This window comes from Leiobunum rupestre, chromosome 10 (assembly GCF_980474605.1).
Source record: "Leiobunum rupestre chromosome 10, qqLeiRupe1.1.hap1, whole genome shotgun sequence".
NCBI classification, from domain to species: domain Eukaryota; kingdom Metazoa; phylum Arthropoda; class Arachnida; order Opiliones; family Sclerosomatidae; genus Leiobunum; species Leiobunum rupestre.
This window is the reverse complement of record NC_143393.1, coordinates 30,138,594-30,165,817: the sequence shown is the minus strand read 5'-3', so window position 1 is coordinate 30,165,817 and position 27,224 is coordinate 30,138,594. Positions and strand designations below refer to the sequence as shown.

General features: G+C 36.2%; 1 protein-coding gene across 2 annotated transcripts in view; it reads right to left on the bottom strand.

Moving 5' to 3' along the window:
• Window positions 1-25,362, bottom strand: part of LOC149925355 (uncharacterized) — a 65,578-nt gene extending 40,216 nt beyond the window's left edge. Inside the window, exons 1-7 of one of the 2 annotated variants that reach the window (XM_090160832.1) lie at window positions 24,959-25,362; window positions 12,518-12,670; window positions 11,386-11,498; window positions 5,265-5,459; window positions 2,200-2,322; window positions 1,762-1,884; window positions 324-458 (exon numbers count right to left, since the gene is read on the bottom strand). In XM_090160832.1, the coding sequence (XP_090016958.1) occupies window positions 324-458; window positions 1,762-1,884; window positions 2,200-2,322; window positions 5,265-5,459; window positions 11,386-11,498; window positions 12,518-12,670; window positions 24,959-25,080 (964 nt within the window). In that variant the 5' untranslated portion in view covers window positions 25,081-25,362. The remainder of the gene's footprint in view (window positions 1-323; window positions 459-1,761; window positions 1,885-2,199; window positions 2,323-5,264; window positions 5,460-11,385; window positions 11,499-12,517; window positions 12,671-24,958) is intronic. The other variant, XM_090160833.1, reaches the window with a different exon arrangement.
• Between the last annotated feature and the right edge of the window lie 1,862 nt (window positions 25,363-27,224).

Sequence of the window (27,224 nt, the reverse complement as noted above, 5' to 3'; positions counted from 1 at the left end):
CGCATGGCGTCATATTTCCCCATGAGAAACGCTATGGTCGCCATTTTACGCATGGCGTCATATTTCCCCATGAGAAACGCTATGGTCGCCATTTTACGAGGGGTTCGTTACCCATTGGGAAATAGCATAGAGGACGTCATCTCAGGTAAGACTGAAATCGCTGGATTTGTATATTGTAGTAACGGAACACTGGCCTTAAAAACTATAATAATCAGCTATAAGGCTAATACCCTAAAGGGGGGGGGCTACCTCGTAAAGTCAAAATACTTTTCTCTGATTCGGTGCAGCCCAAAGAAAAAGCCCCTAGTGTGACAACATCTTACTATTGCAACTGCGTTCATTTTCGTGTAGTTCGTATCCGTAGTTGCACCTACACCTGACAAGGCCGTCAAACTCGTCGCACACCTGTTGACAGCCGCCGTTGTTGAAGGCGCACCTTCTCGCTTGGAGAGATTTTCCTATTTAAAGGTTTACCAATCACATACATAAATTTTTATCACGGAAAATCAGGCTAAGGAATCGATTCGCTTTCTATAATTTACCAGGGTTATTCAACTTTAGAAGGTTTTCCCCCGAGTTCTTCGGTTTCCCCTTCCATAAAAACTAGGTTAACGGTAATAGTTAGTGTAGGGAGCTGTTGGTTCGATCTCGTGGTATGCAGGGCTTGCCACCACCCTCCTACGCATTGTAACCCGGCCACCTGAATTAAGGGCTTCAAAAGTCGCATGATGACATAGGCTTAAGGTGGTGCCTTGGGTATTAGCCTAGCTGATTATTATTATTATTATTATATATTTCGGATGCTTTCGGATGGCGCCCATATGTCAGGAATGCTTTCTCAAATTCCCTCATTAATTTATAATTTATTTATAATTATAATTATAATTATCGTTATCGCTTGAGAGAGCTATCCAAGTAACCTTTTCATTAACTTTGTTAATTATATTCAGTAAAGATAGCCATAATTTTAAATATTTATTTATCTTCAAATTTACGATTAATTTATTAAAGTACTTTCATAATTTATCGACCATATCCTTGTTTACTTATTATCATGAACGAGCTTCTATTTATCAGCAATAGAAGGCACTGTTGCCAATCAACATATAATCCCCCTCTTCCGCCCATGTGAGGGAAGAAAGCCTGACTTAAATTGTGGGTCATGGGTTTCTATTACTACCTACCAACCTAATCAAAGTTGAATAACCCTTTCGATAATGTTATATAACTTAAGCTTAGACTATTTAAATATTACCATAATACTTAAGTATGACACGTCCTATTCTTACAACATTTAGATTTTAATGACAGTTTATTTCACCAATCTCAAATAACAATCATAACGGTTCCAAAATTTACCACACGAAATACACCATTTAACGATTTAAAATTTAAAAATTATCTTCTGTAAAAAAATTTACTTACATAAAAACATTAATAATCAGCTAGGCTAATACCCAAAGCACCACCTTAGGTCAAGTCAGCTAGATACTTTTAAAAATATTAATTCAGGTGGCAGGGTTGCAATGCGTAAGAGGGTGGTGTTAAGCTCCCTACACTTACTATTACCGTTAACCGCTATAAGTTTTTCTAGAAAGGGCAAACTGAAAAACTAGGCCTAAAACCCCTTTCACCAGTGAGGACAGAACTTGCAAACTTTAGAAAGTTACTATATGATAACAACATTACCAGGATAGGGAGCTTGTTCCTCGATTGAATTGGTAAGCTAATTGTCATCTCTGAAAATTAAATTGTCCATACCTAAGCAGGTCCTTCCGTCGGATAGCAGCCTTTGTCCATCTAGACATTGACAAATGTATCCTCCGTCCTTATTTTTACAACCGTATTGACAACCGCCGTTATGATCTTCGCATTCGTTTATATCTACCAGAAATTAACAGTACTCAATTAGCCTTTTCAATTTACACTGAGCGACGTAGCGGCCAACGCCTGGGTTTCACTACATATAGCTGTTGGATTTTCGTCTGCTAAGCAGACTATATGCCATTTTGAAACTTAGCACAGTGGTGCCCAAATGGACCGTTCATTTAAAATTCAAATTCGGGCACTGGTTTAGCGGATAAAAGTGCAGTGGCTAAGGGAGCTTCCCGGGTTGACCGATATGTTAACTTTAAAATGTAACACTCTTAAGTGGTTAAGAGTTGTTATTATAATGGATATAAAATGATAATATCGAACCTTGGCATTGCAGTCCGTCGGAGAGCAACTTGAAACCAGATGAACATTTGCAGTAGAAACTACCCAGTGTATTACAACACGTTTGCTCGCATCCTCCATTATTCAAAAGACATTCGTTTATATCTGAGAAGTAACCAGGACAATTATTAGCATCAAAACATTTCTACAAATGCAGATCTGAGAGGTTACTAGGACAATTATATAGCATTATAGAAATGGATGGACCAAAAATTAGTTAATATGTGAAATTTTACAGGAAGAGTGAAAACAAGCTCTGTATACACAACAACAAACATATCAGCTTTCATTATGAGGCCCTACCCTTTGATAAAAAGTACTCCGAGGTACCCCAAGTTGACCTCGAGGAGGACCAACATTCGATTTTCCGTGTCCAATTACGGAACTTGCCTACTCAATTGTATGGCAACAAGCTATCAAGAAGCTGTTATAACCAAGTATTCACAAAATTGGACAGCAGTGAAAATTAAATTAAATTTTGCTATTCTTGGATGTTATCCAATTTGAACCAACTCCGCAAAAATTTGCTTAAATTATCACCTATGATTTCCGCCATTTTGTAAAATGCAGTAGGATTTAAACCAAAATAATAAAAATTTCATCTACCGTGTAACAGAACCAAATTCAAAATTATACCGAAGTAAATTTACATAGGGAAACTCATTTGTAAACTCAAACAAATCTGTTAACAATTTCGCGAATGAAAAATTTTTGTTTTCGCCATTTTCCAAAATGGCACAGGATTTAATAGGAAACAAAGAAAGGCATCATTTATATCGAATGCCTAATATCCAGTTGAGATCAATGAACCTCGAAAATATCATTAATATCGGATAGCTATTACGGCATATTTATAATATTCCTCATTCCACTCTTCCTATTATGAAATAGGATAATGAAAAATATTTAGCAGGATCCTTCTACAAGTTTAAAGAAGAAGAATTTCTAATTTTTTTTGCTGTCGATTTTGTTAGCGAGAAATATTAAATTTCGAGAAAACGATTTAAAATTTATTTAAATTTTTAGTTTTACCAAGAATGTATTTATTTATAATTAAGGAGACGATTTATAGTGTGATTCCTAATCCCCATCATGTTCCAAAAGTTATTTCTAACGGTTCCCTAAAACTAACGTCTTCCTGCGCCAATGAAGAGTACGCCGGTGACTTTTTGGCAGAAGAAACTTTTTAAGCATTTATTAATTTTATATTTTAGGTCTTTAATTTTGGTGCCGTTTGGTTCATTATCTATATTAACTTAATGTAATTTTTAGAAAAACTCAAGTTTATTATTAGCAGACAGAATTTCTTAAGCATCTCTCTTTACAACTGGGAGAGATAGCCTCAGGGGCCGTTCACAAATTTCGTAACACAGTAATGGGGGCGAGGGTTTGTACAAGCGTTACTAAATGGTGCCCGGGGGTTCACGGAGAGGTTATGCTTTTGCCGGTTTTGTCTGTCACTTTAGGCACCAGTTTTAAGACCCAGCCACCGACGCTTCGTCAACTCGCTGTTTGTATTGCCAAATATTATAATTTTCATTTCGAGCATAAAAACACTTTAGTTTTGCTCTTTTTATGTTTAGTAACGACTAAACATGAAAAGATTTTTCCCCTAATTTTCATAACATTACAGTTTAACCAACGAATACTTCTGCCCGTGTTCGGTTGGTAAGGTGTGGATAGGCTACGTGCGATGAACTCGCATTCGCACGAAATGAGGTACTAATTTGGTTTTACAACTTGTTTTATATCAGAACCTCATTTATCAATTATTTTAAGGTACACTGCCAATTTAAAGGGAATACAACCTGCAAATCAATATCCTTGGAAGACCCCTTTAATTTTTCAAATTACCCTGTACAGTGGCGCCAAATATTTCCAAAGCCAAAGTCATGAGCGTCAAGAGCTGCAAACGTTGGTGTTTCACACCAAATACCTGAGGTTATATTCCCTTTAATATCGGTTTTTCTTATTTATATTAGCATGATTAGTTTTATAGAAGTAAAAAAATAAAGGAATTTTGCTTGATTTGGAATTTTTTAAACAATTTATTATTATGGTGCTATTTTAGTTAAGGGGTCTGAATATTTGTGAGGTTATTTATTGATGTGATCTTGGCAATTGTTACTCTTCGTTACGACGGCGAGGGGCGATTTTTAGCATTACGTAAATTGTAATTAGCAACGTGTCTCGAGCGTGCTCAGGTTCCAGATTTTTTAAATATATTTATCCTTACGTCACGTGATCACGTTTTGTTTGACTAGACAAGTTTCCAAATGCCTCCACCTTGGAGCTGGTGTTGCTCTAAGCTAACATTGCACTATGTTATTTGTCGGTATAATATATCTCTTTAACTGCGTAATTAAACTAACGAAGTTATTCTTATTTTTGGAAATTTATTAAAATATTTTTTTTTAAATTGAAAAGTTATCCAATTGAATCTAATTTCTTATATGTAAAATTTAGTACCTAATATTTAATATCTAATAGACTTGATAAGAAAATGCTATTGGGTTGGTTTCGTTTTCTCGCCGTAGCACCACTGGAGCATACAGTTTACCTGGAATTTCTAATTTGTCAATTGTAATTTACGTATACACCATTGGCAAAACTCATTGAAGGTACCGTGTCAAAGAAATACTTTCGGTTTTCCAAAAATATTATTAACTTCGATTAGTGAGGGTCAGAAAATATGTAGCCAACGTATGAACCCCATTCCCCGGGTGGGCCACTGCAATTACGCTATTTACTTAAAATAAATAATAATCAACAAAGCACCACCTTAGGCCTAAGTCATCAAGCGACTTTTAAATCCATTAATCCAGGTGGCCGGGTTACAATTGCGTAAGAGGGTGGTGGCTAGCCCTTCATGCCACGCGAGCCAACAGCGAGTAAAACCCCTTAAGCCAGTGGGGAGAGAACCGTAATAAAATATTTTACAATTCATCCAATTAAAAATAAACTTTAAACGGTACATTTGTTGTAAATATTCGACCTTTTATGATAATTTAATTGAAAAAAGGTATTATGTACAAAAAATGGCTTACCGTGTTGACACCATCGTCCTCTAAATCCTGGTCTGCAGAGGCAGCGATCGGTGGGTAACCTCCTGGCCTTTGACCCTTTGCCGGAGCTAGAACGCGCGTTAATTTGAGATCGTAGATTCGTGGCGGTCCTTTTTCCGTTTTGGCAGCGGCTAGAAACGGCGGAGGCCTCGTAGCAAGAGACCCCGCGGCACTGCGCTGAAAGCAGAAACACAAGAGCGTAGGATAAGCCCAACATTCCTCCCAAAGAAGTCCCTTTGACGCCGCTAACTAGGCGTAATTTCATCGCGATTGTAATCGAGTCTTAATAGATTTCTATCTTTCAAAGACGAGACGCCGACGAAGCCAACACGAACGGTAAGAAAAAGTCATAGCGGACCGCAATGTCAAAAATTATCAGCGGAACGGAGAAATATTCTCGTCTTTTTCTCTATAAACGAATCCTTAAAATAACTCGTAAAAGCATTCCCGGAATGACGCGGAAAGCGCCTTCCAAAATCTGACGTTCAACTTGTCGCGGGACTTTTGAGATAAATTTTAAATTTCTTTCTCATTTATTATTTTACTTCCAAGTACATTTCTTTCAGCGAAAATATACGGCGATTCTACTCATTACTTTTTTTTATTAGACAGAGACGGTTCACTGCCAAATTAGCGACACTTCGCCAGTTCTAATTATCCGTTTTTTCCGCCGAGAAAAAAAAATTGTGATAAAAGAATTATTTGATTAAAAGCGATGACGAAGAATGCTAGGATGGAACTCGAGTGCAAAACCTCTCCCGAAATATTTGCGAAATTACATCAACGCGCGGGGTGCGATACACTCATTAATAGAATCGGGCATTCTCGGCGTTAATTGGGATAAGTGCGCGTGACTGTCCTGCCGAACGAGAACTACGAATGTGATAGTAAAGCGTTACTGGAGAGTTTCTTAGCGCCCGAACGACCAGATGCGTGCTACTGGTGTTCCCTGCGAAAACCAACGCCTACGCTAAACAACCGCTTTTACAGCGTGTTTGCAGCAAGACGATTCAGATACAAGAATTTCTTTTCGATAGCGTAAAACAAAAATTAAAATGTTAAAACCCATGATCCCGCGTGAGTCAGACTTCAAATATATCATCCTAATTAAAACTCATTTAACCATATTAAGTTTTAAAACACAAAGTTCTTACTCGTCCATATTTTCATAGGTTATAGGTTTTGATTGAGAGATGGTTATGAAAGCTTGAATTAAGCTGTAAAAGGCTGAAAAATTGCACGTAGCTGCAGATTTATACAATTAATAGACCTATTTCGACACTATTTCACAATTAGTGGGGAAACTGAAACTATATTTTAAATATTTTATGGAAAAACTAAAAAAATAATAATAATAATAATAATAATAATAATAATAATAATAATAATCAGCTAGGCTAATACCCAAGGCACCACCTTAGACCTAAGTCATCTAGCGACTTATAATGCCTTTTAAACAGGTGGCCGGGTTACAATACGTAGGAGGGTGGTGGCAAGCCCTTCAAGCCACGCGAGTCAATAGCTACCGTCACTAACTATTACCGTTAACATTTCAATATGAATAGGAAACGCATTATCAAAGACCTAACGATTGAACGGAATATGCATGATGTAATGTAGAATGGGCGTAATAACTTCCGCAATTCGCGCACTTTTGGAAGTGGTATACTGTGAGTGGAAGCACCCTGTGTATGTCGAGCGATAACGATAGAAACGCGGGACTCTGCGCCACTTAGGCTGAACAGCGAGAGAGAGGCCGGCTATATTGAGCTATAGATCACGACTGCCACTTCGGAGAGTCTTTGGAATCTAATTGCGGCGCCTTGTTCAGATGGAGCGCGACTGACTTTGAACAAGATCGTTACACTCCTCTGTGGTATTTGAAAAGTACTACAATTAAAGGAATAATACGGTGCTTATACAACTAACGTTTTATCGATTTATACATCAAATAATAGCTCGACAATTACAGAAGTGTAATTAAAAAAATATGGTTTTTACAGACAATCCCTAGGGATTAAGGATTGTGTGTATTAGTTTCACGTATTGTGTCCGCCGCGCCGCCGGTGTTTGCACGATTTTTCGCGGTACGTTAGAGGTACAAAGACACATGATACGTCAATCGATTGCAAATATCATGTCTTCGCCGGCATTGCTAACGATTGTGAGGTTGGGGCTCCGGAAGTAGGGGCTTTGCCCAATTTAGTGATTTTGGGTGATTTTCGAATTTCAATGTACATAATTTTTTTAAATTAAGACCAACTTGGTTGAATATTAAATTTTTAGTTAGTACTGATCATTTCTGAACTACGTTTTTCGGTTGCATTCATTAATTTTAATTTTAGGTGAGATTTCTGGCCAATTCGCGGGACCCCACGGGCCACAGCCCTCGTACGTACTATTGTTATATTTGAATTTCGTACCAATTGATACAGGCGCCATCTAACTCGTTCGCGTTTCGGTACCATATTTCCAAAAACCGGTAATTCGAAAATTTCATTTTGTCTAAAAAATAATTTAAATTAACGTGTTCGCGTTTCGCTACCTTATTTCCAAAACCAAGTAACTCTAACACTTCGTTTTGTCTAAAAATTAATTTAAATATAAGTGTTCGCACTTCGCTACTTTATTTCCAAAACCAGGTAACTCGAAAATTCTTTTTCGATGAAATTCCGCTTGGGTTTGTTAAGTTAATGTACAAGATGATTGGAAATGTTTTCCAATTTAAGTTGAATATTTAAAATAAAGTTAATACATCGAGGGATTGTGTATACTTAAATGTCCATGTCATCTTGTTGTAGTTATTTCTTATTAAAGAAAATCAAACCCGTGAAAAATACGTCGTTTAAGCATTGAATTGTCCCTTTAACTTTAGTAGAATCGACCCCTTTATAACAGCTCATTTGGGAACCCAGAATTATTGTTTTAACGAGGCACGGACCCGTAGTCGTCTGCCCTAGCTGACCTTCGCACCAACGTGGTATTGACCCATGCCAGGGCCCCTAGGCTTCGAGCTTCTTTGGGACACTCAACCAATCAACATCCTCCTCCCCTTTGTGACGCGTGGTCCCCTTCTTGGCCTCTGCTCTTGAGGGGCCCCTAGCCTAGTCAGCCTTGTGGATAATGCAACACTTCCTCGCACCGTTAAAGGATAGGGGTTATTGTGCCTTAGCATTCGCTATATTCATTTGGGCACTAGGAAGCCAAGACTTTGGTCATTTCCCCAAATTCATGCATGATTTTCTTAATATTTTGAACACAAATAGGGAGGCTTGCGTGTCGTAAAATGTCCGTGACATCTTGTTCTAATTACCATAAGAAAGACTTTGTAGTACGCGCTTCCGTTAATGACAAAATAAAGAGTCGTTTAAGCTCGAGTGTTTACATAGCGCCTAGCGATATAATCCACTTTTCACTTTAAGACGGAAATGGCGTAAGAGGCAATAAAAGTAATGATTCAGTTAGGCCGATATCAAGCCCGGGAAGTGAAACAGATTAATAAAAATTACGTACAACGCGGAGTATAAAAAGACCAACGATTTAGGGGGAAATACGTGTACACTTTATTATGTATAATCCTTCCAAATACAACTTTAGACAGACGTTAAACACCAGCTTAGAAAAAGGCGAGATCGATTTGAAGTTTCGCAATGCACGCGGAAATGAGAACTCCAGATGTTCCTTCCACTTTTTCACTTTAAGTTTTTTTAGTTGGCGTGTGTTTTGTTTTGGTTTTTTTGAAAGCCATTTCGAGATTCATTATGGTTTCGGCAGTTTCTAACAATAACAAAAAGCTCATTGGCGCCCGATTGATCGTGACATAATACTATTTAACCGCGCTATAAATAAAAAGAGTTATTTACATAACACTGTAGGGAGGCTAAACGAAACGATGGAGCAATCTTTCACGGAGAAATTAAAATGGCTTTTAGAAACTGCCAAGTGAGATCTTACTAAGAAAATTAGTCACTGGAGAATGAAAAGATCACGGTAGATTATAGTTAATTTAGGATGAAGACGCAAAGTCAAATTCTGTCATCGACTAAAGAGGCTGAAGAGATTTTAAAAGTTACAAAAATGTGCTTTACATATTTTGAATTAAGGACACAAACGAACTTGACTATGCTTTATGAATTATTAGGTTGGAACATCATAAGGCGCCTTTCGTTATGAACTACTTTTACAAAGTTCAAAACTTAACTTTATTTCCTAACAATTTCTGGGTAACAAATACAGTTATCTTTTCTGGATACACAAGCCGAAAAATAACCCCGTCGTCAGAGTCGTAGTAGACACTCATTAAGCTAAGCGCTACTCCAGTGTGACCACTTTATTCCTCCAACATTTGAAGCCCGTTCTTTAAGATATACCTTCCTTGTTGAACTTAAATCCCAATTCCCGTCCCTCTAAGGATTTTTTGGTTCCCCACTTTCACGAAGCATCTGCAAAGACTATCTACGAATTGCCGTTCCTAATTAGGGATGCTTAAACTCTTTAAAATCTATAAATATGTCTATTTTTCAAGGTCAATTCATTGATTCCTCTACGTCATAACGTCATCTTCACTACCGAACCCCAAACAGTTCCGTAAAGAACTTACCATGTTCCTAGGACTCTATAATTAATTAATGTGTATTGCCTTTACCCTCCGTGGTATAAAGTTCCTCTACTCCTGTATATTTTTCTCCGCTGTCTTAACGTGATGGGTCTTTGACCTTTTGTTTTGCAATAAACGAACTTAAGAACCTAAGCTTTGATAGAGTAAGTCTTCAGAAGATAGGAGGATATCAAATATTGTCGCAAAGACTTTCGGAGTCTAACTAATTCAACTATAAGTTAAAATAATATTAAACATTAATAGTTTCTTTCAAAGTTAGATAAGTTAATAATAATCAGCTAGACTAATAACCAAGGCACTACCCCAAATTATCTACCGACTTATAATGCCATTTTTAACTCAGGTGGCCGGGTTACAATGCGTGGGAGGAGTAGTTTCCACCTAATGCCACAATCTACAATCGAACTCGGCTCCTCCTGCTGCGAGGTAATACCCCAATACAATTAAACTTACCTAATGTCGTTTTTATATAGCTAAGGTACCCTACGCGAACAGAGTATATTTTAAAATACAGCAATATTATAAATAAGATATTTACACAATCAATGAGATATCGTCAACTCACTGTATACAATGGTTCGTTTAAATTATTCCGCCAATAAATAATAAGTTGGCGCATTAATATCATCGTATTTAATAGTTAGGCAAAATTTGACCCCTTCATACTCAAGTAGAGCATAGCGCCACCGATCCAAGGCCGCCGTCGCCATATTTTCTCCGGTGCCGAACCATCGATAAATTTTGATCCCGTCGCCGAAATGTTTTTTTTTTTTTTCAAAAACATTTTGGAATTTTTTTTTTCGAAATTTCCTAAAGGGGGATAAATTTTAACCCCTTCGTACCACCGCCGCCGCCGAAACAAAACAACGCCCATTGGAATTTTTGAAAAATCGCCCAACTCCACTGCCGACCCAAATTGGTGCTATGCACTAGGCCACCTGTTTAAAAGACATTATAAGTCACTAGATCAGCGGTTCCCCAAAGGTGCTCCGTGGAGCCCTGGGGTACCGTGGAAGGGTCACAGGGGTTCCAAGAATTCGCAGCGCGGCCATCTTTGTTTGTGTCAAGAGCCTTTTAATATAAATAAAATGAGTTGGGGTTCCGCCAGAATTAAGCCGAGTTCCCACTTGACGAATTTTCAAGACTTTCGCGACGAATTTAATTTTCGTCGTAGCTTTAAGCTTCACTAAATTTCACTCGCATGAGTCAATTCGCTTCGCGAAAACTGCATTTTTCGCTAAGTGGGAACTAGCCTATAGGTGGATAATTTAGGGTTCCATAGCAAAACAAATTGGGAACCGCTGCGCTAGATGACTTGGGCCTAAGTTGGTGCCTTGTGTATTAGACTATCTGATTATCTCAAAAGCCTTTAAAGATGGGAGGGAGTTCTCAAAATCACTACGTGCAATCAAGTGATGGAGAATATCGGAAACTGCTGTCACGTTTTAGCGCGAAACAAAGTTGCTAAGAAAAGAAGGATCTTACATTTAGTACATCCAGTGGAGTTATGCCTCTGTCTTTTCCATCCAGGACAACAACGATAGACAACTTCCGTTTTCTTTTCAGGTACTTGGATATTTTCGGACTTATATACAGTTCTACAGAATATAAAATGTATTTTGGTATTCAGAATATCGTTTACCAGCAGTGGCGAATTAACTAATAGGATAAGTTTGCTTAAGCCACCTTTCACCAGTAATCTTAAAGGGTCACAGAATCGTTTGAATTTCGGAAATAGGGCCTGGAATAGGTGCGGATGGGGAGGAGCTACTAGAAATTCGGGTCGAATTTTTCTAATGATTCTGTGACCCTTTAAATCTCACATCACACGTAACGATGACATTCTTCAGATTTATTTAAAAAAAGGTGGTAAAAAGAATATCATTTTATCTTATTTAATTATGTTTTTACGCAACCAAGCATTTATTTGAATAAAAGTGGTATTTATTTAAATAATTGTTTGTTTAATTTAAATAATAGGCTTATTCACTTTCTATTATTTAAACATTTTACAATTTTTATTCAACTATTGGTTATTTAAATAAATATTATTTAAATATCGCCGAGCTCATTTTATTCATGGATAAAAATTACCGAATGCCGAGCACTAGATGTTCCCTGTTAGCGTCGTAGGCATACGTCAAAGCTAAGCCTTGCGTTGAAACGGCCGCATGACATTAATTTGACTTCACGATGTTACGAAATAATCACGTGACCGCCATGGGCGTCTTAATGTCATGGCTGACCTATAGAGTAGTAGCACTCTGTAGCTTTGGCCATGGCCGCCATTGTCGGCACGAATTATTTAAGAATAGGAAAAGCATGGGTGACGTCGTGTGACGTAGCACTGCCATTACTCTATAATGCCTTACCATGGCACCGAACATAATTAAGCCACACCCTTGAGCAAGCTACGAATAGTCGCGATACAAGCTAGCAGCGCCGCCACACGAGTTCGGGAATCGCATTACGGTTGTTCGCTTTCATTATTAATGACGTCATAATAACTATTTAAAAAAATAAAAACACGTGACAAAACCCATAATTAATTTCTAGGTGTCGCTAGATGCCGACTTAGTCCATGACATTTGACTATTGCTTAAAATTGAAAACTCACCTGGCTTCGTAGATGAAGCAGTCGGGTTTCTCGCTTTCAAATTCGGCTTCTGAACAGGACGGATTCTTCACTTTGGTCATTTTGGTCGAAGCTCGCCTTTCGCGTTTGGAAACGCTCAACTCCTTTTCCACTTCGAAGCGGCAAACATTGGGCCTACAAATACATCGCGTGTTAAACTAATACTTAGAAGAAGAAAAATTAAACTAAAAAATTAGGTTTGTTTTCATCTGTTCTGGAAATTCGGAGTAGGGAGAGAAGAGTAAACCTATGACGTCAGTTTACTCCGATTTTGTTACTCCGAATAGTTCGTGTCGGGTTAAAAACGTTTTCCCAAAATGGCTGCCTGTAACATAGGAGCAACAAACACAGCACCCCACACAAAGAGAACGCAACCCGTCAAAAGTCGTGGATTTTCTCGTGTACAGTTTTCATTGGCTAGACGCTTTAGCGCCTGCTGCCGACGGAAGGGGTAAATTCGGAAATTATCTCCCCCCCCCCCGCCCGTAAAATGTTCAGCGTAAAGGCTCGGCTTATGAAATTCGTACACAACACTGCGTTAACGTGTTTAATGGCTAGCTGCGTTCTCCTTGTGTTTGTTGCTCCTATATCTGTAACCCTTTTAGTAGATATCTAGGTAAGCAGACGATTCTATCAGTTTACTCTCTTCACTCTCGCTTTTGAGAAGGTGTATAAAAAGAGTAACCCTAATACTCCGGAACAAGCTAATAGTTTTTGAGGCAGAGTAAATCTTATTACCGGAACATGCAAATCAAAAAGAGTACACCTTAAAGGCGGATGCACACATAAAGCTCGCGAGCGAATTTTGGGCGCGCACGCACGCTTCGTTTCAAAATCCATGCTCGCGCACGAGCAAGCGAAGCGTGTGCAGAACTAGGATTAGAAAAATTCGTAATTTCGCACCGGTTTCGCTTGCTCGTGCACGAGCTTGGTTTTTGAAACGACGCGTGCGTGCGTGCTCGAATTCGCTGTATGTGTGCATCCGTTAAAGAACGAGTGAAAAGAAACTAGCAAATAATGTACCAAACAAACTTCTTATTTAATTATTAGAATAAATATCATGATACTCACAGTCTTTTTATCAAATTTATTTAAATTTTAATTAAATAAAGCGATTTTGTTTACTTATTATAGTCAAAACACGACGCAAAATAGCAATATTATTTTTTTTGTAAAACTTTTTTTGTATTTTAAAAAGTCAATTGTTACAAGATTGCGCATAAAATAGTTTTTTAAACATTATAATAAAGTTTGATAATAGGTAACGGTTTTTGTTTTAAATAAAATTATATGGGATATTCATGACAAAAATAAATTAATGACATACATTCTGGAGTGATCAAGGATTTATGTGACCTCATTTTTCTTGGTCTTTTAGGCGCTAAATACGAAGGGTTGCTACTGTACGCTAGCCATTTTAAGTCAAGACAAAAACCAATTGTGTTGGAAATTTGCCGTTATTTCCCGACAGCTCTATCGATTCGAATATCGAATACTTTGTCTACTAACGTCAAAATGCGAAATTTAGTGGAATATCGTAGGTATATAAATCATAGCCATAGTAATTTTAATATCGAAAAATTTATTAAATAGTTGAACTCATTCGCGTTAAAAACATTAAAATGTTATAAAAAAAAGGTTGTATTAGAAATGTGCCAAAATTTAGGTAATTTTGTATTAAAATTAATTTTTTTACTGAATTCTCATAATGAATTGATTAATATATAAATGAATTAATAAATATTAAATAGTATAATAGACACAAAAGCTTATTTCTTTTAATTTTTCGTTTCTTCAAATTCTAGAACACACCACTATAATGCTTAATAATAGACCTCGCACAGCGCTGCACCCTGCTCACTTCAGGAAACCCCAAAAAATGCATGAAACTCAATCAGTTTGAGACTATCAAATAGCTGCTTCCCTCTTTTTCGAATATTCGACTATTTAATCAGGAAAAAAGTATATTCGTGAAAGTTTTCTATTTCTTTTAGATTGGACGAATTTGATCGAAATATTTGGTGTCACCAGAAGTATAATATACCTCTTTCGAGAGTCCTATTCTAAAACTGTAACTTCGAGATAATACGTAAAGATTCATGTTTCATTTTTGTGACCTATATCTTATTTCGCACTTATGATGTTACCGAATACCAAGCACACCACTAATACCCGAAAGTGTCCCGAACTACAAACCAGAAAATCAAGGCGAGGTTACGGCAAAGAAAACACAGACCTTGTACCCTAGATTCAAAATCACTGCCTTGTGCATAGTCAATAGCGTTTACCCACTTCCTGCCGGAACTCCGAAAAATTAAGCTCCATAGTTACCATGGTAACCAACTAGAGATAGCGTACTTGAGCCCCCGATTGAGGCTGATTTTTCGGAGGTCACGTGCAAGAAGTGGGTAATCGTTTCGTGACAAAACCGTCAATCGGAAAGTACTCTGAATTCGAATCTAGGGTACATTATCAACTTTTTCCATTTTTCCGTTAATGTTCTCTGTCTCCATTAATAAGATCTTGATAGTATTGGAAGTATTTCCGAAACAAAATATACGAATAGCCTCCGGTATTACGCAATTATCTGAAGAATTAAACTGTAGGTGGGAACCTCAAATTACCGCGCTGGACACCTTAGTGTTTTCGTAATTAAAGAAATACAACGTTTAGGCGCCAAATTACGTGTTTTACGCCCCAAAATTACTCACAATTTCTAAAAGACGGATCGTGAAACGCAAAACTCGTATTTAAAAAAAATTGCGAGTCAAGATAAGTGGTTTTAATGGATGTTTTATACCTAAACCTTTTAGAGTTTTTGGCAAGAATTTTGCCTCCCAGTAAACGTGATCCGATTTCCGAAAGTTAACATTGAGTGTATTCTATTTCTTTTTAGAAATCTCAGTAATTACCCTGCAATAGAATTACCACGTAGAACACTTAAGCCCTCCAAGTATTAGGCTTTCAAAATTTATAAAAACAAGGGAGCTTAGTACAAAAATAAAAGTTTCACGTGCAATAGAACTTTAATTTTGGGGGGGGGGCAGTCTAATTTTGCGTTCACCCTTCAGCATTCTTAGTGAGCTAATTCATAAATTCCACCTGCTACGTCCCTTTTAAAATATCGGTCTTATCCTTGATTTATAAAAATGTAATATAGTAACGCACCGTTCAAACTATGCAATTTTATTGGTTCCAAAATTAGTTGTTCATATCCGATATACCAATTAATTGATCACACATTTCCAACAAACAATACGTTGATATTCAGTGTTTGTGGATTGTAATAACGCCACAGTTGCTCACACGAGGGCTCATGTTTTGTGTTCCTACAATAGTTTTTATTATTATCGCCTTTATGAAATTTTGAAATTAGGTAGTATTTTGTAAGCGAACGACGGATCAAATGTCTCAAAGTTTCCGCGTTAGTGACGTTACGGAGCTGTTCACCCTGCTTAAAGCAAGTGTGGTAACTCTTTTTCCAATAGATGTCGCTAGCGTCAAAATCAAAAAGGCGGTACTTATAGGTACCCCTCACCTTGATTGGATCGTTCGTCTAAATTTTTACATGGGATATATTATCTAGTTTTAAGTCCACTAAATAGAGTACAAGTTTTCTAACTATAATACGCTATATTGGCTCTCTGGCGACGTTGTCATTGGCTATTTTAATTTTTAGATTCCTTTGCCATAAATAGATGGCACTACACTTTCCAATAAAGTCACGTTTTTCGAAGAATCGGATAGATTCATTGTCAACTCTATTAACAGAGGCCTTTTCATAATACAGGGGGCAAAGATGGAGCCGACAGTTGCTTTAATTGACTGCCAATTAGTGGGACAGATTTGGTGGCCACACTAGACGAAAACTATTCGCTAGTTTTGGGGTAATTTTTAGGAAATGGCGAGCAACTTCAAAATACAGTTTGGCTGTTATTGTATGGAAGAAGTTGGCAGTTTGGGGTAGAAGGTGTACTCTTTTTGTCCCAAAGCGAGCGAATAGTTTCGGCCTTCTAATTGGCCTTTAAAAGTTGTATAGTCTGAACGCAACTGAAATGTTTTAAAAATTAAGTAGAAACTTGCTACGCACCAATTAATTATTTAATTTTGGTAAATTCCGCCATCTATTGTTGGTTTTTCCACTTTTCTAAATATACTTTTGGAAATAACTATAACGAGAATGTTCAATCTAAAATGAGTTACTGTTAATTATGATAAAATTGATTGAAACGCCTTACGCTATGTATTAAAAGTAAAGAATAAAAACACGACATTATTGCGTAAGTATGATGTTTATTAACAAAGTTTTAATAATCTTTTACAAGAAAATAATCTTCCAGCTTTTTGCATATTTAAATACAAAAAAATCTACTGTGTGCATTCGTTTTCAATTAGAATGTTTTAAAACGTGACTCAACTGCGTGAGCAGACGAACTCCTAATTACGAGGCTATACTACGCGTGCCCAATTTTCTTCAAAACTCACTGGAAATCTCACGTGTGAACAAACAGTTTTTCCAACGCTACGAACCGCAGCGAGATCGAAACGAGGCAAAACGTTTCCGAGGGTACGTGTGAACGTGGCTAAAATGAGTTCCTGGCATGACTGAGGAAAACAATGTAAAATACGCAAACGTATTCTGCCAAGACAATTTTGAAAGCACCGCACCACTTAAGTTTCGGGGCTATTCTGAAAGTGCGTGAAATCAGATTCGAATTTCGAAGGAAAGCTTTGTCGTTATGGGTTATCCATTAAATCTGCCTCTGGCGCTTTACAACTGCGTGCTAGGATTTCAAACTCCGCTTAATAACAAAATATCGCCGAGTCAATATTATTTTAAATTTTACAGAAATTAATACAATTCTGTATATATTATAGTTCCTTCGGGCGTTGCTTATCAGTATTTCAAGCCAGAAAGGTTTTGCTTTCAAAATCTCTCGACATTCCGGAGACCGCCATGGAAGAAATAACCACGAAGGTTATTTCATTTTCAACTCTATAGAACTTTGATTTTTTTAGGGTTTCTGATCAATATTTAATAATAAACAAAGGTAATTTACGTAAACAAACCTAGTGTTTCGGTCTAATTGTTATCGAATTTAGAATTAAAGGGAATATAACTACAGGTATTTGGTGTGGAACAATAACACTTCCAATATTGGTCTCTCCATTACATGGATTTAGATATTTCTGGCCATTGTTACTGTTGGCTCGCGAGGCATGAAGGGCTTACCACCAGCCTCTTACGCATTGTAACGCGGCCACCTGAATTAATGACTTTAAAAGTCGCTTGATGACTTAAGCCCGTCGCATACTGACAAAACATTTCTTCAAGTTGACGCTGATGACGGTTATTAATTTTTAATCTTAATTAGTTTTCCCGTCATCGCCAATAGAAGTTGACGCTGATGTTAGCTTAAGTTTTGGCTATTGCACACTATGTGTTCGCTACTACCGGAAGCAGGAACAATGTAAGAGGCACGCGCATTCGTTTGTTTTGATTGCCGTGGCTTAAATTGCGTTTCCTATTACTCAAAATTAATTTTAAACAATAATAATTAATAATTATTAAATGATTATTGGGATACTAGGATAAACCAAATATACTTTTTCAAAAAAAAAATATAATAGATAAAAATACTTAAATTAATATAATTTTATAATTAATTTCTGGTTGATAAAATATAACAAAATAAATAAATTTCCACGTGCTTCCTCGCATGGTGCATTATTTGCTATTTGAAAAATGATTAATATCCCGCCGTAATCTAATTGGTTAGAAAGAGATGGAATGTCGTGACATCAGAGCCCGAAGCCAAGAGTAGCGTCAAAATGTTCAACGAAGTTGAAGTTGGTACGAAACCGACGTTCGTCGTAACAGCAGGTCGCCAGCACCAGCGCCATTTCTCGTGATTGAAATGAGCGATATATTGTCGTCGGTACCAACAAGGTTGGCGGTACAAGCAACAGTTGCTGAGACTAAAAACCGTTCAGTGTGCGACGGGCTTTAGGTCTGAGGTATTAGCCTAGCTGATTATTATTTTTTTTATTATTAGTTAGGGAATTTCTGCTCAAATTGTTCGGGGTCTTTCATAAATAATGCCTTGAGGTTATATTTCCTTTAAGATTAGCAATTATGCTCTAAAATTAAGTAATAAATTAACATGTTGATTTTGGCTTACAAGCGGGAGCAGGGTGATCACACGAAATTCCCGAAAATTATAAAAAAATAAGAAATTTATCGTCGATTTATAGGAAAATATGGGAGTAAATGTTTTATAAAATAAAAGAAAATATAGGCGAATTGCTATTTAATTTATACTTTTAATTTTTGTACGCAATTAGAAGACTTTTTATAAGAAATTAACTTGATTTAATAACTTTTCATTACATTACAATTAAAAAACCTTAACCGACTTTGCAACTAGATCACAAATTTCCTAACGCGACACTGCCTTTCTCATCGAAACAAAGAATAACAATTGGAAAGACCGTAATTCTAATAGTATAATAAACCTTAAAATTAATAAATTACATGCCAAATTAGCCAAATTATTTATTGATTAATCTCTATCAAAACAACTATAACATTGCAACTGTAACTTAAAGCTAGGAGCGACAAACACAAGGAGAATGCAGCTAGCCTTTAAACACGCTAACGCCGTGTTGTGTACAAATTTCATTAGACGAGCCTTTACGCTGGACGATTTACGGGCGGGGGGAAGACAATTTCCGAATTTTCACCTTCCGACGGCAGCAGGCGCTAAAGCGTCTAACCAATGAAAACTGTACACAAGAAAATGCACGACTTTTGACGGGTTGCGTTCTCCTTTTGTGGGGTGCTGTGTTTGTTGCTCCTAGCTTAAAGGGAGTATGGACTTTCATATTTCTGCCATCAGGTTTTAACGAGAAGGGTTCAGATCTGCGAGTTCCACAAATACATTAAAGAGAATATAACCTCTGGTATTTCTGTCGCCCTCCGAGGGTTCCAATATTGTCCGCTGCCTCCCATGGCTTTTCAGACTTGTGGCGCTGATAATCGTTGATTGTGAAGGGAATAAAGGAAATTGATGGGGTCTTCCATAAAGAAAGCGTTGGAGGTTCTATTCCCTTTAAAGGGAATATAATCTCAAGGCATTCATAACGATTTGAGCAAGAATTAACGCCACGGGGGCATTGATAGCTTCATTATCTAGTCAACAGATGGCGGATTTAGGCATGGTCTTTATGGGCTCCGTTCATGGTAAAAAAAATAATTGAAATTAAAAATTTAATAAAAATAAAATTTTCCATTATGCAAATCTAATTCACCCAAACTTGGGTTATTTGAATAGGCCGCAAAGAGTGTTAATTCAGGGCCCCCAAATGTAATGGTCCGACCCTGACGGTGGCGTTTTAGTTCATACCCTCCACGAAAAGTTGCTGTCAAAGTTATTCCTAATTTTAAAAATATATAAAATATTTAAATTTATATTAACAAAGTATATATTGTTAAAATTATCATATGGGTAATTAAAAGAATATGTAGTGTTGTAAGTCAGAAAATTTTCTGTATATTTCCGAAAAAAATAAAAAAGTATTAATTCCATGATTAGTCTAATATATAAAAATCAGCTAGGCTAATACCCAAGGCACCACCTTAGGCCTAAGTCATCATGCGACTTTTGAAGCCCTTAATTCAGGTGGCCGGGTTACAACGCGTAGGAGGGTGGTGGCAAGCCCTGCATGCCACGAGATCGAGCCAACAGCTCCCTACACTATATTGTTAGGAAATTTAAATAAAGCGGCATTTTCGAATCTAAAAGTAAAACTAAACCTCTAGACTAGTTTAAACTGATTAACAATGTAACACTATTAATGTTTTGTAGTATGTTTACTGATATTAGACATTTTATATCAATAAAAAGTTAAAAACATTAAAAACCCTTAAAAAATAAATTTATGTTTATTTTTTTTTCTTTCCGATTTGCGGAAAATTTTCTGCGATTCGGAAAATTTTCTGGAAATTTTTCCGCATTTTATTTTGCCGGAAAATTAACAACACTGAGAATATGTAAAAAAAAATATCACTTTAATATTTAAATCTAAGCCACGCTCATATAACCTAACTTGACCAACCAAAGCGTGTGTGTTCAACGCGTTGTGATAATATTTAATACTGAGCAACAATTCACAAACTAGCGTCAGAAATATCCAAAGCCATGAAATGCAGCGGCCAATATTGGAAATGTTGGTGTTCCACACCAAAAACACTTAAAATAAAATAAGCCCCCAAGACCGAAGAGTACGTGAAAAATCCGTCTTTTTAGAAGCGAATAAATAATATTTCCAACGGCAAAAGCGGCCATCATTAAGGAAACTTCAATCGTTTCGGAATGTTTTAATGTTGAAAAGGAACAGGAATATTTAGACGGTCTTCATTCTAATGAAACACCTTTCGGCTCGTAATTATCATAATTTTTCATTTTAATCACCCGCGGATATAACAACGATGTACTGGTGTATTTGGTGCCAGCGGGCTTTCGCAACAACAAAAACATTTGGCTGTGGGCCATCGGTTTGTGGGATCTGTCAAGTCTTAACCGCGAATAGAAAATTCAGTTCATTTATTACGAAGGCTACGGCTTTCTTAAAATAACCACATTCGGATATTCGTATGCAAATAGATTCCACCACGATGACAGGTACACGCGTGGTAAATATTATTGACTTCCAAGGGGATTATTTATGAATACGTTTTAATGATGATAGAGCCTTAAGCATAAGTAATGTAACAATCGTAAGTGTTCCGCCATTTTTAAGTAGAAGAATTAGCAATTAAACCGTAATCTCTGTGATTGTTTTATTTAATTATAACCAGAGATTATAGATCCACATTGACAAATTCTAAACAAAATAAGATTATGTCTCAAATTGGAAAATGATTACCTCTAGAATCGAAACAAGTGTTTGTAAATATACTTTTAATCCACCATTCCATAAATAATCCTTATTCTGATAAAGTAAGCGTAAGTTTTCATTGTTAAAGCGTTCTAATTTTCCGTAAGCCTTTGCTAAAGTGTAAACAAGTGAGCGGACATGCTTAAGGAGTTATGTTACTTATGGTTTAAATATATCACATCTAAATACGAAACAAGGGATTTAAAATATACTTATAATCCCCCAATCAGTAAATAATCCTAATTTCGCGAAAGTAAGAGTTAGTTTTATTTTAATTTTCCGTAAGCCTTGCTAAAGTGTAAACAAATGAGCGAACATACTTATGTCCACTATGTTACTTGTGGTTTAAATATGTTGTTGGCGTCTCCAATACATAATTTCATATAATAGCTACAACACAATGTTATGAATCATTTTCAAGGTAATAAAAACCGTGTGGGACGTGAAGGAAAACTGAAGGATGATTATTTATAAATGTATTGTGAGCACCCACGGAGTGTCTTTCCACCCTTAATTCGCAGCTAGTTCCGTGCTTGTCAAGTTTTAACGCCAATATTCTTAAAACCCGACCGAAGAAGCTGATATTTTATGGTCTACTTTATATTTTAACCCGTTTTGAAAAGTATAGAGTGTACTAGAATAATTTTAGCTTAGAGGAAATAAATTAACCAACGCTTTGCAGAAAATAGTTCTAAAACGCATCGCGGGTTTTGGAAAATTAAGACGTAAGAATAATATAGGGCTATTCCAACCAAAAACCATAAACTTTCTAACAAAGGAATTTCAGACTCGAAATTTGACAGTAAATGTTTTATCGCGGATAAACAGTGGGTAATTTAATAAGGAGATTAATCACCAACTAAAACGTGTATGGAGAACGCCTAAGAAAATGTTCGTGATTAGGCCCAAATTAAACACGTTTTTTTGTGAATAATTAATCGCTATATGTATCTCTCTTTGAAATTACTTCATCGTAATACAATATTCAGATAATATGCGAGTTAAGCCACCCTTTCAAAATGTGAACGGGGAAATTTGTAGGGGTATAGTTAAATTTACGTGTACACTTCTACAGGTTTTACGTATACGTTTTCAAGGGGTCCGACATTTGCAAAGTTTCAATCTTTAAGTGAATTCACAAATCAGAAACTGATTTTGAGATTTTCGCGTTGATGGCTGGTTTTTTAGGCTGTTTTCGAGATTTTGTAACTGATTTTCGGCCAATTTGATTTCAAGATTTCTAAAATATTTTGTATTTTCTAAAGTGTACGGGATTTGTACGAATGTCAGCCCATTGGGTCTAATGTTTAAAGCTTATTATCGAAATACGTTTTTATTATCAAATAAAACTATGTTTTATCTATTATCGATAAGCGAATTTTTAACCTTGCTAGTAAACGATTTAAATGATGATATTTTAAAACTATGAATTTATTTAGTATTTACATCAGCTATAATCTTACGAATACTTTACAAACAATCCTTAATTCATAGAATAAAATAGAATTTGTAGAACGCAGGGCCGCATTGCAATGAATGTGTGAATGTGAAGAGAATCCGATTTGTTTTAATTTTAGGGCATGCGCATTGAATAGTACTCAAATAATTTTAAAAAATCAGTGAATTCTTTTGACCTGCTCCTAAACAGCTTACGGGCAATTAAGAGTATCAATTTTGAAGGGTAGTAGTTTAGCTCCAGACAGTTTACGGTAAACGATTATTTTCGTATATTTTTATTAATTAAATATTATTCCTGTTAATAACGCCTGATATGACTTTATTGGTAATATACGTTAGAAGTATTAGCAAACTCAACGCCGAAGAAATTGTTCCAAGTAAAAGGGTTTCCCCCTTACATAAAAACTGGTCGAGGTTAACGGTAAAAGGGAGATTAGGGAGTTTTTGGCATAGGGGGCTTACCACCACCCTCCTACGCATTGTATACGCGCCCACCTCATTTAAAGGGAATATAACCTCAGGTATTTGGTGTGGAACACCAAAGCTTGCAGCTCTGGCCGCTCTTGCCTTTCGCTCTAAAAATGTTTGGCGCCACTGTACACGGAAATTTGAAAAATTGAAGGGGTCTTCCATAAAGATTGCTTTGCAGGTTATATTTCCTTTAAAGGCATTAAAAGTCCCTCGATGACTTGGGTATTAGTCTAACTGGTTATTATTATGAATATTATTATAATAATCATTATATTATACATTATTATTATGTACTTCTGATTTTTCAAAAATGTTATCTATTTTAGTCCCCGTAAGGCGATAGCAATGGGTCTTAATATAAAATTGTTTCGCTTGGTCAACTTGTTTTACTGTATAACTTGAAATAGTGCAGTCAAAGCCTATGTATGAATTCATACGCTCTTCATTGGGAATTCTGGTGGATGCGCTAAAACGTTAAAACAAAATAGAAATTTTACTTTATAGAAAGACCCTATAAGAATAAGAACACATAATACAAGAAAACGACAATAGGCAAAGTACGCTGATGGCACCCATTTCGGAGGATAGCCTATATCAATAAAAAGAAATTACTCAAAAACATAGCATCTCCAACGTATAGATCCAACCAGAAGTAAATAATATATCTTTTAAGTGAGAATATCCATCTAGATTACCAATTTGAAACTCGAACTTGGGGATGTTTCTCCTCCAAACCGCGGATAAATACAGGGCAATCGCGTCTGAATATTTACTCCGTCTAACAATGAATAAATTAAATTTATTTATTTATAAACCATACGTCACTATTAAATATATTTTGACCGGCATTATTTTTTCCTCAGAAACGTATATTTAGAAATCAACGAAAGTAAATATTTCAAGCGAATAACATTAGAATTACGGGAGATTCATACTTCTCTCTAACAGATATATTATATACTTTTGAATCAAACTAATTAGCGAGATTAAGTATGTACATTAAAACGTGTATGGAGACGTGAAATTTATTTGAATTAACTTTAATTATGAATGTTAAGCAAACTATTAATCGTAATAAAATTATACGTATAGTATTTGTTTGGTTAATTAGTTTCAACTTGTTTATATTAAATTTAAACAGATATAAATTTAGGAATTTAAATATTTCAAAATACCATTAATTACTGCGTTAATAATATTGTAATTAAAATAAAACAATAACATTATTTACTGCGGAAGTAAAATACTAATTAAAATAAAACAATGACATTATTTACTGCGGAAGTAAAAATATAATTACAATAAAAACCATAACTTTATTTTTGTTTTATTGTTATTAAGATTAAAAACACTAATTCTTGCGATAAGTTAAAGTATAATTACAATAAAAATAGTAACAATATTATGCAATAATTCACGATTTTCCTCATTTCAAAAAAATTAGAATTTTAACAATTTATTAACTGCACATACCACTGTGTTAATAATGTCATCATAAATTATAGTTCAAACATAGAATTTAAAGAATGCTTAATGATCACTATAAATACTCACATGTGCGGTGATAACGAGACCCTATTTTTTGAGTTGGCTTCAATTACGAAGCTTGCAGTGAAAAGTATCAGCAACGTAGTTTGTAACAGCCCGAAATAACGCGTCACAAATCTTCCCATCATTATCACGTTACAACACACGGCGCTTACGATATATATATTAATTAATTAATTCTCACATTAGAGAAGAAACACGTGTTTTGTAAGGTCCTCTTTAAGTGGAAGATGTGTTTCACAATTTACGCCGTTGAAATTCGACCGCCAAAAAGAAGATCGCGTCGATAAAGGGATTTTCCGTTACCTTGTCGCTTGACATCTTACACGAGTGTTGTAGAACGATCGAATTATCGCTCGTAAATCTATCAGCGAGAGCGCCGTTCTCCGCGCCTCCTGCCATTCGAGCCACAAGGACCCGTTCTGCGTCGCGCTCTCGTTCCACACAGGAACGAACACACATTTTTGGCAAAGCGGCTTCGGGAGTAGAATGTCGTCACTGAAAAACGTTTGGACGAGCGACCACTTTTCGCTTGTTCTGGGATTTTGGAGTACGGTAAGAAGAGTAACCTTATGACGCAATTTACCAGTGCCGCGTTATTCATAACGCTGTCTAGGCTGAAGCCTAGGGGCCCACCAAAAGCAGGGGCCCATGTATTACAAGGGGAAGGGGGATGTTGAGGGGCCCAAGAATGCTCGAAGCCTAGGGGCCCTGCCATAGGTTAATACGGCACTGAATTTTACTTCGATTCAAGCGGTGGCGAATAGTTAGAAGTCAGGCTAAAATCGTTGACTGTCAGACTGATGTGGTTAATTATAGTAGATAAATATTTGGGATAAGCAGATAATTTTCTCAGTTTCCACACTTTACAGAGGATTCCGACATTTGCAATTTTTGAATCTCAAAGCGATTTAGGAAATCAAAAAACTGATTTTGAAATTTCAGAGTACGATTTTCTTGTTGATTTCTGGTTTTTAAGGTGGATTTTGAAATGTAGGAACTGATTTCAAGATTTCTAAAATAATTTTTCTCTAGAGTGTACGGGATTTGTATCAAATGTAGGACACCACGCTATTTGCACCTCCTTTCCAGGAGGAGTAAAAAGTGTAACCTCATTACTCTTACCTTGACCAATAGCTCACATTGTTGAGTAATTATCTCCACCAGAAAAAGCGAATAGTTTAATTTAGCGTAAAAGGCGTACACTTTTTGTTCCAGAACAAATGAAACGTATCTACCTAGTCGTGGCGGAATAAGGGGTACAGAGGTACATTGTACCCGACCCTGATTTCAGTTGAAGGTACGATTCAAACCCCTCCCCCAAATTGCACCGTTAAAAAAATTTTAAATTACATTTTGGACTATAATTTAAAAAATTCGTTCGAATTATAGAAATACTACGGGAAAAATTAAATTTTGAACAAAGAAATTTAATAGATTTCAACTACATATGATTTTTTTATACATAAGAAAAATTAACATGTTGACGCGATCCGATGGAATCATGGTTTATTTTTTCCCTTGTCATTAGTGGGGGGACGGGAAAAAGTTACCCACGTGGGCTTCATTCTGTTTCACTGAACCAATATTATACCAGGTGCATTTGACTCGCGTCCAATATGATACCCGGTGCATTTGACTCGCATCCAATAAGATACCGGGTGCATTTGACTGGCGTCCAATAAGATACCAGGTGCATTTGACTGGCGTCCAATAAGATACCGCTTAAGGGGAGGAGCCTACTATGAGGGGTATTGGGAGAAAAGCTAAAATTTTTCAAACTTGTAATTATTCCAAAGTATAAATATATACATTCTTTGAGATATCTAACTCTAGATATATCCCAAAACGTTTAATTAAGCATTAACTGCTATGCTTTTTTTTGCGGTATAGGTTTTGGTGTAATTCTGTGACGTAATTTTTGAAACTCGTAAATAAAACCTTTATGTGTAGATAGACATCTCTAAAATATTTGGTTTGGTATAAAATAGCAGACTTCGTAAATTACCTTTTTTTAATATTTAATAATAAGCTTCTTCGTCGTTTGCCAACTGATTGCATCGATTCTAATCGAACAATTATAACGATTTGTATCGATATTTTTAAAACATTTCTTTCTTTTAATATATCATAATAATATATTTTTACTACTTAAAATGCGAAACCGCGACTAAACGGTTCTTAAGTTATAAAAACTTAAAAAATTCCAAAAAATCTCAACGTTTGGAATTCTGTTAAATTTTGGCTTCATTGTTTCATGTCTGTAAAGTTG